Source organism: Acipenser ruthenus, chromosome 2 (assembly GCF_902713425.1).
Source record: "Acipenser ruthenus chromosome 2, fAciRut3.2 maternal haplotype, whole genome shotgun sequence".
NCBI lineage: Eukaryota > Metazoa > Chordata > Actinopteri > Acipenseriformes > Acipenseridae > Acipenser > Acipenser ruthenus.
Genome location: NC_081190.1, coordinates 37,071,603 through 37,083,726, shown reverse-complemented (window position 1 = coordinate 37,083,726; position 12,124 = coordinate 37,071,603). Strand labels below are relative to the sequence as shown.

At 36.8% G+C, this 12,124-nt stretch overlaps 1 protein-coding gene across 4 annotated transcripts in view; it reads left to right on the top strand.

The window, feature by feature from the left end:
* Window positions 1-12,124, top strand: part of LOC117972622 (WD repeat-containing protein 7-like) — a 218,604-nt gene that overhangs the window by 201,891 nt on the left and 4,589 nt on the right. For all 4 annotated transcript variants that reach the window (XM_058995394.1, XM_058995386.1, XM_058995407.1 and 1 more), the window contains one exon: window positions 9,335-9,439. In XM_058995394.1, coding sequence (XP_058851377.1) covers window positions 9,335-9,439 — 105 coding nt within the window. The remainder of the gene's footprint in view (window positions 1-9,334; window positions 9,440-12,124) is intronic.

The following is a 12,124-nucleotide window of genomic DNA, read 5'->3' as shown; positions in this document are numbered from 1 at the left end:
ACAACACTCACTGAACATTTTGTTATATATATTTAGAAATATGGGCAAAATACAAGACAGTCTATCGCCAACCTAAGCCCTCCCTAACTGGGCGGTGCTCGGCCAATTGTGCACCGCCCCCTGGGAACCCCCGGTCACGGTCGGCAATGACATAGCCTGGATTCAAACCTGCTATCTCCAGGCTATAGGGCGTATCCTGCACTCCACACGCATGTGTCACTCAGGAGCCCCAAAGATAATATCCTTAAGGAATAGAAAGAAGACAAGCGTTGAATTGACAACAGAACTGGCAGAAGGCACAGGTGTCGTTGCCCATCCATCAACAGTCCACAGCACCTTTGACCATTGTTCCATAGTCCAATTTCTGTGTTCTTGTGTATATTTTAGCCTTCTAGTCTTGTTCCCCTTTCTTAACAGAGGTATTCTTACTGCAACACATCCTTTAAGTCCTTTCAAGACCTTCATACTGTTGATTTGATGGACAACGACACCTGTGCCTTCTGCCAGTTCTGTTGTCAATTCAATGCTTGTCTTCGTTCTATTCCTTAAGGATATGCTCTTCAAGTATTGCTCATCCTTTTTAGACAGCTTTTTGGGTCTTCCAGTCCTGGGTTTGTCAATTACAGATGATCTTTCTCTCTACTTGTTGATTATGCGTCGGATACCACACCTTGATACAAGCTGTTTCACTCGATGTTTTTCCTTCTTTATGCAAGTTAAGGTTTTTATAATAGTAGAAACCATTAGTGAGGCTTTTGAGTAAATTGTTGCATCAGAGTAGAACAATGCAACATGTCTAAGACTTTTGCACTGCAGTGTGAATTCTGAAGGCAATTGGTTGCACCTGAGCTTATTTAGGAGTGTCATAGCAAAGGGGGTGAATACTTATCTAATGAAGACTTTTCAGGTTTTTATTTTTAATTGATTTGTTTTTTCACCCCCCCATTTTTTCACACATTGAACAGTGTTGAGTAGGTTGTGTAAATCAAAAGAATAAATCCCATTTAAATCCATAAGATTGTGAAAACGTCCAAGGGGTGTATATATTATTATTATTATTTATTTCTTAGCAGACGCCCTTATCCAGGGCGACTTACAATCGTAAGCAAATACATGTCAAGTGTTACAATACAAGTAATACAATAAGAGCAAGAAATACAATAACTTTTGTTCAAGCAAAGTACAAGTGTGACAAACCAAAATTCAATAATACAGCAGATAATAGTGATAGTTACATCAGGATGCGATTAAATACAAAGTACTACAGGTTAAACACTTGGCAGATTACAGTATTCTGAAGTACAGGATTAAATGCAGTAAAATAGGGGGCAGATAAGAGCAAAATAAAGCACATTTACATGAAGGGTGATAGTGTCCCAGGATACAAACAGAGGAGTTCTACAGGTGCTGTTTGAAGAGGTGAGTCTTAATATATATATATATATATATATATATATATATATATATATATATATATATATATATATATATATATATATAGACACACACACACACACAATTAATATTGCTTCGTTAGGTTATAGAAACTGCAGTCTGAAACCCTTATGATGCAAAATTAAATGTTCTGATAATCAAGTCCTTTGAGATTTGGTCTAGCTTTTCTAACCTGTTTTGAGGTCAAGTCTGGGCGGCTTTACAGTGACAAGGTATGGGAAAGGTTAAATCTTATCCGCATCAGAATTGTTGAGGTTTCAGCAAAGTTCCATCCCCACAACCTGTCGACCACAATTTGATGATTATTATTGATTATTTCACAGCCTTTCAGTCACTCTCTGGCACTGCAGCCGGGGTTGATAAACAGATAGGAGCTGTAGTCCAGCTAAAATAAGACTCCATCTTGATAATGGACTAAGATGAGATACTGTTATGTGATAAAGATAATTGATGGCTCGTCGTGAATGGGAAAGTAGCTCGAATACCTGCTCTCACCAGTTCCTCTCTTACCACAGACATGGCCACTGGTTCTCTAGTATGATAAACAGCAGAGGCAGGCTGAACAGATCTCTGATCATTACCGTTAATTATTTTTATTTTATTTTATTTTTTTTTTACTAGGGGCTTGGTTGATTAATCAGCAACTGTCAATGTGTTTATCGGAAGACATGCTGCCTCCAATGTGTGGTGTTCATATGTACAGTACGGTTTCCATATTCCTATGTATTCTCTGTGGTATATAAGTGTTTGATAGTTGTATGTTTGGGTGTGTTTGCTTGCTGTAAGCTGTGGTGATTGCTGTCTACATGCTACATGCACCGTCTCCCAGGATACTATGGGAAATAAGATGCCTCGTCTTAAGTGGTTTTCCTGGCTGAATGATTTTTGATAAATAAATGTATCAGTTTTGTAATTGTGGATGACCTGTAGGGCCATTACTGTTTTCCAGACCTCTTTTGTGGCTGTTACTTTATATTAGGCAATTGAATAAGGGAGTGCTGAGATCAACCCCAGTTTTACATTATTCTTTATTAAGAAATGGTAAAACATGATTGTGATTGTTTAGCACTATATTGGCAAATTATGTTTTCAGGCATCACTTTTTTTTATGCAGTATAGTCACACTGGTTTGTAACTCAAAGGTATACCTTACCAAAGGAGTTAGTGAGAAACAAACCTACAGGGCTTGTGACAGTCAAATAAAATACTACCAAACAACAAAGCAGGATGTTGCCTTTAAGCAGGGCTTCAACTGGCCCACCGACAGTCAGTCATTATAAAAATGAACTAAAATAAATATGGAAAAGAAAAAACAAAAACAGTAGCATCGTAAATCAATTTGTGATATAGACGTGTCTTATTTTTGTATCCAGCAAAGCAGCACGCGTCTCACACCATCCCTTTCCAGTCACTAAACCACTCAGTGCGACTCACACAGCCAGTTCTATTGAGTTCCACTTTGCATACTCTGTGGGTGATTTTATTTTTTTACTCGTGTTGCTATTTAAAAAAAAAAAATCTGTCTTATTTTGAAAGTGATATAAACATAGCTAGCAAGAAGAGAAAACTTGATGGTGAAAATCATATATTCAACAATAAGTGGACCAATAAATACTTTTATTTTGCCAACTGTACCGAACGTAAAGCCAATGTGTTTATTGTGCAATGACTGTGTGTCAGTAGTTAAGGAATACAATGTGATTAAGGTGGCTCAAGGAAAGAAGTGCAATTTTTGTAAAATTCTGAAGTATAAATATCTAGTCGTTTTTCGTTTTGTATACTCACACTGACATCAGGTATTCAAATGTCAATTTTAATGTATGGACAGGAGAACATTTTTTTTTTTTTTGTGCATTTATTTTTTCATTATACATTCATTTAAAAATATTGACTGCGAAATCTTTAATGTCATTATATCATACATGACCAATACGACAAGCACTTAATGGTACTGAAATGTACAGTAATTTTATTTTCAAAAATACTGTATGTGTGCGCTGTCCTATAGACTTTATTCTTAATTCTAAACCTATACACACTGTACAATAGAGTATTTCTTTTTAAAGAAATGTCAGTTTAATGGGCATACATGAATGTAGATTTCTTTTCCTAATCCAATGTTTTTTGAGATTCATTAAAAAGTATACAATACAAAGGAGATTAACAGTTTGGTCAGACACATAAAATGTCATTATTTGGAAAATTAACCAAAACGTAGAAACATATGTACATAAATTTCCCACATGCTACTGTTATCCCTTTCCATGGGACTAATCTGTTTGTTTTTAACTTAATCACTCAAGTTTTCATTGTTGTGTCAGAGATGGAATAGAAACAAAGACAAGTTTATTTGTTTTCAGTGGCACACTGACATATTACTCACTCTGTTAAATGTTCACACTGTTCTATTATTAAAGTACTATTCATATGTTAAAATGTATATACTAACATTACGTGATATAATATTTATTATATTGCTTAAAATGTGCAGAGTAAAATACTTCTGGCCTGCCTACTCCTAATTTTTTTCCAATCTGGCTCCCTTAAAAAACTAGTTGAAGATTCCATGGACAGTATATGCATGATGATTTTGCAGCTATCTCTGTACTGAGAATGCACTAATCTTAATATTTGCCTTATTATCTTAAAATAACTCCTTAATATAGACCATTTAAATATTAAAATATCTAGCCAAACTCATTTCAAAAGTCAGTTTACATTGAATGTATGCTATAGCAACAGTGCCAGTGTTTACTGTTTATGTAATTTCTGTATGCAACTCCCTATCTGAGTCATTATTGTACTCAGTGTTTGGCATTCCACTCTTACCCTGTGTTTTTGCCAGCCCTCAAACCCCTGTTTTTGCCATCCTTTTATTGCTGTAATCTTTGTGGCTTGAATGGTAAATGATGTATACTGTAGCTGGGAGAGTGAGCTGGACAGTGAGTTTTATGAGAATAGCTGCAGTGCGTCTTGCTGAGCTTCTTGGTGACACAAGTTCACCCTGGGAAAAGTCTGGACAAGATCAGGTGCTAGCCGTGAGTGCTTCTTAATGAAGTGATGTTTTATTTTATGAAATACATTTCCTCAGCTGCCATGATGAGAACAGTTATGAATTAGAAACACCTTCGTCTTTTGTTACCCTGTTTATTTTTATTTTTCATCTGTATAGTCATTTTTTAATAATCTTTAACTAGGTCAGTATCTTAAATTTTGAATATGTGTGATAGAATTGCCATGAATGAATGTTTGAAGGTGTTTTTTTAGTAAGACCAAGCTCAATCTGTTGAAAACAGCAAACATATATAGCAAACAGAAACAGATTCAGCAACAAAGGAGTCTGTAATAATAATAAGTCGTCACCATGTGATCCCAAATGTTCATACAGACAGTTATTGCTACAATTACCCCTTCAGATTAAAGTTATTGATCACTAAGAAATGTCTTCAAAGTGATATGGATTATGTTTGTGACTAGGTGTGATTGACTGGTGTATGAACAATCTTCAATGAAAACAACTTTCCTTAAGATGTGGATGTGAGTATTTTGAACACCAGAGAGCAGAAAATAAGCAGGACTGTTATTTAATAATTATCTTCAATTAATGTTGTTATGATACTAGCAGATGGTATAGTCATATGAGCAAAAGAGATATGATAACAAAAATGATCATTCGTACATACAGAAAATTACTGAGCTAGATGTTCAGATTAACTTGATCTTGCTTGACCTGAATAAAAGCACATTAGCCCTGGTGCTTTAAGTAAAGCTGCTGTCTGTCACCTGTGATTTCACATATCCCCTCGGCACCATTGCCTATAGTGACTGCTGCAGGAAGGAGTAGAAGTGGAGTATCTACAATTTGCCCCTCAGCATTTGCATCTCAAAATGTGGAGTTGTTATAAAGTACATTGTTATAAGTACACTGATTTTTTTTTTTGTCTTGTATTTAGTATCCAGAAACCCCAGACCTTACATAAAAACGTGGTCAAATAAAAAAACTATTGAAATGAAATTGGCTGTTGATGACCTTAAACAGCCATCATCATAAACCTCATGGCTTGTCCACGACAATCAGGTTCTGTTATCCAAAAATATCTTCCGCTACTAGCATACAGAAAGTATCAGAAGCTAACCTTCTGAAATACTTTCACGCTGCCGTATTGTGGTCATATGACCTGTCTGGTTTCCGGATTATAAAGATCAAACACTGTGACATAATGATCCCCTTTGTGGCAGTAATTTTACAAACCTGCCACCACAGCACTTGTCTAAACCTTGTGTCTCTGAGACCATTTGACTGCCTCCCTAAAGCTCACAAAGACATCAGTGTTATATTCAAACAATTAAGCATGTAAGTACCTTCCTAATCAAAATAAAAAGCTTTCTTATTATAACCCCCCCCCCCCCCCAGAATGAAGGAGGGAGTGCACACTCTGTCACAATGCGTGACAAGATTTGGCATCCAGCAAGAAACAGTTCTTCTGTATAATATCACATCTTTCACTGGCTGATTACGAGGCTACTGTAAGCCCTCCCCTCCTGAAGTGAAATAATTCAATAGAGTGCCATAATAGGGATAGCCACACCAGTAATTGGAAACACGGAGCACAGTGTCTCTATTTATAGAATATAATAAGCAGGAGGCCTCTAGTGATCTGTCCTGAGCGCAGGGAAAGCTATTGGGAGCAAGCGACAGATAGCTTGAAGGAGATTGCTGGAGACTGATGAAAATGTTAATTATTACTGGTACCTGTGTATACAAACACGTGTCAATAGCTGAACATGCATAACCCAAAGTTTAAGGTATAGGTATAAAAAAAAAACTTTATTTGTATTATTTTTTAAAACGTACCCCATTGAAAGTGGGGTTTTTTTGGAATCATATTCCAAGTTTTTTACTCGTCTGTAATACAGTATTCATTAAACTCCAGGAAGCAAACTGGCAACTTAAAACTAATACACTCTTGCACATTTTTATTTGTGAAAGGCTGATGTTGGGAGAGTGAGGAATTCATACTTTAATTAAAAAAAGCCCTATCTTGCATTATTTCTAATGCACCCTGCTTCCTTTTTTATAGGATTATATGTTATTGATTATGAAGTCAGGAAATGCTTAGCTAAGAATGCATTTCCTATTTGTAAAGTCCCATACCCAGCAATAGACCATATTTTTGTATTTTCTTGGGGAGCAGACAGTATGACCGCTAATAAGAGATTTTGTCAAGATAGTACAGTGCCTGAGTAAACAGATTTAAAGGGCCAGTTGGTCGGCGGTATTTTTAACATGGGCCGGACCCTATAGTGTTAATTTCAGTGTTTTAAATCAGTTCATTTTTTAAAATAAGGTGATTTAATCACAATATATAGTTACCTGAATACAATGTCTATTAAAAATCTTAAAACATGAGAACCCACAGGGATGTAGGATCCTCTTCACAGTTGTGTTTTCATAACAAAGTCGCTATGAACATAGGTTATTTTCTGTAATTGCACTTAAAATCAAAGCATGTAGTATAAATACAATACTATGCACAGTCATGCAAAGCATCTTCTAGACAACAAAGAATGTTATTTTCTGATGAGCATTTTGATTAGAGTCTCTATTATTTATTCAGTTAAATCATGTAATACCCCATGAAACTCCATATGTATTGTCTTTAAGGAAAAAGTATATTCCAAATATGAGCTGTTATACACATTCTTAAGCAATATCAGCAATTTACAGTGACGTAGTTCCTTTCACAGCCGTGATTAATTACTGCTGATTACGTTTTTAAGAGGCAAAATTTCAACAAATTAAGACAGTTTGAGTTTGTGTTCAATGAAAATCCATCTATACCTAACTAGATGACACATCAGCTCTTGTATTTTAACCATTATCTGAAAGAAGAAACATATGGGGCACTACACCTTTAAACTCACCAGGCGTGCAAGTCTTCATATCTCCCGCAGTATTGGTAAACAGGCCTTTGTTATAAATAGTAATACTTGGAAGGCCGCATCTGTCAGTTAATTTAGTATGACTGTGTAGGATTCAGAAAAGAAGGTGTTTTATTTGCAAGCTTGTTGGCTTCTGTAGGAAGTGGAAGTGAATCGCAGTGAGGGTATCTCAGCAGGGAAGCTCTTTACAAATGAGAGGCAGATATTGACTTACAACCAGCGTGCAGTTTTAGTGATAAATGTATTTTCATATACTGCCGCTCAAGGTCACTTCATGCTTCCAACATGTGCCAGGCATCAAAAAAAAATCCAGAGAAGAGAGTTTTTTTATTATTTTTTATTTTGTATATATAAATTCTTAACAGGGGGGGAAGCTTACCATTGCTCTGTTTATCCAAAAATGTGGTTAATCCCAGTTGTTTTTTTGTGCCTGTCAATAGACGTTTAAGCTGAGATTGCTTTTTTGTCGATTTACAACATGTCTGTTATTCTTTTGACTGGAAATCAAGTGAGAGATCTGGTAGACTTTGGCATTTATTCAACAGGATCCGGGTACCCATATTCCTGTTGTGTTATTTCATGGTTTAATTGTTTGCTAATTGATTCCAAAGTCCACAAGCTAACATTTCAAAATTACAGTACCTGCAGCAATAAATCTGTTGGTATTTAAAAATTAATGTGGTTATTGTTAGTCTCGTCCCCTGACGAGCCTGTGTGGCATGTTATGGTATGTGGAAGTTAATTGTTCTGTCCATGCCCGTGGCTAAAATTGGCTTATTACATTAACTAATCATGTTCTGATATTGTACTTTTCACTAGAGAGTACTGTCACCAACTTTGCAAGTTAGGCTGACAGAATAATTGAAGGTATATTGATATTTTAAAGATAGAATGAGATAAAAACAGTGTTATTTTCTATCTTGTTGACAGGCTTGTTTCATTGTCATAAACTAATTACCCTTATAGGGTTATAATCAGCATTCCCGCTAAGGCTAAAATGCACACATTTTTCACAAACAACATTTGCACTCAGTTTACTAACTTTAGCAAGTTATTATGATAAATATCAACCTTTAATCGCGACTCCAGCCTCTCGAGGCCATTGTCATTTTGAGAGCATTCTTATAAAGCATTAACATAAGCATATTTGCATCTATCTTGCAGTTGATTCTCTGATTTCCCTAAATGCACCAGTTTGCTATCTTATTCTTGGTCAATGAAAGGTATACATTATCCTAAAGGTGGGGGTGGGGGGTCCTCTTCTAATACATTCTTATGAGATATGTGCATATATCTGAGATTTGCTCATTTTGTGTTATAAAGTAAACCTTTAGCTGCATTAGTACAGTGGTTGCCGAGGTGAGTCTGGATTCTGAATAGTATTTATGCTGGTAGATTTAATAGGCCTCTGTGAGTTCTGGCCCTCAGCTCACATCATAATGCAATTTGTGTTATATTGGTTAATAAAATGAGTGTCGCTAAGTTATACACACAGAGGCAGAATTATGTGCCTTATTTTTGTTGCAATGTTGTGATCTGTGGTCTGTTTTAAGTATCAATCAAATATAAAAAGCTCCACTGAAGTACATTAATGGAATGTGAAGAGAACCATTGATCTTAGTATATAGTAAATTAGTAACCAAATGTTCAAAAAATAACTCCTTTTGTGAGGTATTTCTTTGGGAGTTTGAACCAAATGTTACATTGGTGACTGCATTGCATTGGGCATGTGGCAGTGTGGTTCTTAAACTGTCTGAAAGCTCACTAATTGTATGTGTCTTCTCTCTTGTTAACATGAATATACCCGTGATGCATTCTCCATAAAAAAAAGGTAATGTTTTCCTAATTGTGTCCTTAGTAGGTCCACATGAGTACTTACAGTGTAGAAGCACACTGTTGATTAACTGAACTAACACCCTTTCATTCCTCCTTACAGACTATCCATGGTCATAAGGGACCCATAACGGCAGTGTCATTTGCTACAGATGGGCGGTACCTAGCTACATATTCAAATGCAGACAGTCATATTTCCTTCTGGCAGGTAAGAAGTTAACTATATATATATATATACACACTACCAGTCAAAAGTTTTAGAACACCTCCATTTTTCCAGTTTTTATTGAAATTTATGCAGTTTAATGTCTCAATGTACTCTGAAATTAAAGCATAGAACAAATAAACAATTGGAGATAAAAAGAAATCATGGAATCGTTTTGTTTAACAAAATTTAATCTAAAGTTTTGACTCATCAAAGTAGCCACCTTTTGCAGATATAACAGCCGAACACACTCGTGGCATTCTTTCTACAATGGAAATCAAATATTGTTGGGAAAGTTCTTCCCAACACTGTTGCAGAAGTTCCCACAAATGTGTTGCACTTGCTTTCACCCTTCTGTCCAGTTCATCCCAAACCAGCTCGATGGGGTTTAAGTCTGGAGACTGTGCTGGCCATTCCATGATTTGAAGCCTACCGTCTTGTTCTTTTCTTCTAAGGTAGTTCTGACATAGCCTGGAGGTATGTTTTGGGTCATTATCTTGCTGTAGGATGAACCCCTGACCAACTAGGCGTATACCAGAGGGTATTGCATGGTGCTGCAAAATGCTGTGGTAGCAGTTTTGGTTCAGGGTGTCACTCACTCTGTGCAAGTCGCCGACTCTGGATCCAGCAAAAGAGCCCCAGACCATCACGCTTCCTCCTCCATGTTTGACAGTTGGTGTCACACACCGAGGAACCATCCTTTCGCCTACTCGACAGCGTACAAAAACTCTGCGTGATGAACCGAAGATTTCAAATTTTGATTCATCGGTCCATAAGACCTTCTTCCAGTCTTCAGTAGTCCACTGGCGGTGCTTCATGGCCTAGGCAAGCCTCTTTTTCTTATTTTGCCATTTTAGGAATGGCTTTCTTACTGCCACTCGACCTGTCAAACCTGCAGCTCGAAGTCTTCTCTTCACAGTTGAAACTGAGACTTGCTTACTTCGACCAGTGTTAAGCTGTGCTTGAAGCTGTTGTCCTGTGAGCCGCCTATCACGCAAGCTGTTGACTCTCAGAAACTTGTCTTCTGATTCTGTTGTGGCTTTGGGTCTGCCAGACCTCTTCCTGTCAGAGTTTCCTCCAGTTTCCAAGTGCCTTTTGATGGTGTAGGAAACTGTACTCACTGACACCTTGGCTTTCTTTGCAATTTCTCTAAAGGAAAGACCTACACTTTTAAGGGTTATAATGGTCTGTCTGTCTTCCTTTGTTAATTGCCTTTTTCTCGCCATTATGAGAGCAATATACTACTTCCTGCAGTACAATACTGTCCAAATAATGCTTAAGAGGGTGTAGTAACACAGTCTGTTCCAACACTGCTTTTATACAGACAGAGGGTTTGTAAGTAATCAACAAAAGTTGGGACACCTGTAGGAATTGTTAGCATCAACTTTCAAGGCTTAATTTACTTCCATTGCTGCAGAACAGCTGTAAGTTGTTAACCCATTACTTGTTCCCTGAAAAAGGCCTTTTTGTATAACTCTGAAATGTACATTATTTTTTCAGTTTTTGGTAACCTAAACTCTTTTTTTTTAACCTCTGGCAGTTTACCGCTTACCTTTGTACCATTTCAGGTTATTCACTGGACTTGAACTGCTTAAATTTCAATAAAAACTGGAAAAATGGGGGTGTTCTAAAACTTTTGACCGGTAGTGTATATAATGAGGAATGGAATCAATTGAAAAATCGATTTTCGATTTAGTCGTAGCAGACATAGTGTGTGCACTCTGGTGGGATAAAAATGAAATATTGGTAACCCATTTTTGTATTGCAGTGACATATACTAAGAACTGCAAGCAGTCGCAGTGTAATTCAGAAAGTATCTCCACACAAAGACTCAGTGCACTAGCATATACTAATTGCAGCAATCAATGCAATTGATATTTTTGGCTACTGTAGATCTTCTGTAGAAAAAAAAGAATGTCTAAAATCATTCAGGCTCATCTGATAAATACATTTGGTTCTCAAGGGTGATGTGATCAGTGTCACAACGGCTGTGGACTTCATTAATAGCAAATGTCCATTCACAGCTGGGAGCTTTTCCTTGTGGATCTCATTGCAGAATGTTGTGGATTAAAACCCTAGCATGGACACTCCCAGTACTGAACAATACTTAAATTTCGGAAAGTTTTGGGCAGCGTGGTTCATCGCTCCATATTGTACTGAAGCCATTGAAACTGACCATTAATAACAGTATGTGCCCTTTGAGTCTTCAGCTGTCCCAGAAAGTGAAAATTATTACTTTAGGCAAATGGTAGATTTATATAAGAGCACCTGGTACAGCTACAGAGTCTTTATGATAAAAGAAAGGGTCACCCGTTCTGTTTTTAAGATGGATAACATAATACATTTCTTATGGGAATGTAGTAAAGCTAAAATGCTATTTATAAAATATACACTCTCTTTTTCTTTACATGACTCCTTTCCAGTGACCTTAAGATGGAGTGATATCTCCTCCTCCTGCATTGTATCCTGCACTCTTAATGCAGGAAAATCAGTAACATTAGTCATCTTAAAAGGGTTATTACTCAAGATGATTTAAATTGTGAAAATGTCAGCCACGCTGACACACTCCCTGCTAGAGATGCTGTGATTTACAGTCTCTGACACTGTTTTGCCGCTGAGCCAGCCTACAAAAGGTAATAGCAACTACTGCATATTTTAACACTGCAACAAATGCAGGCATTGTATTAT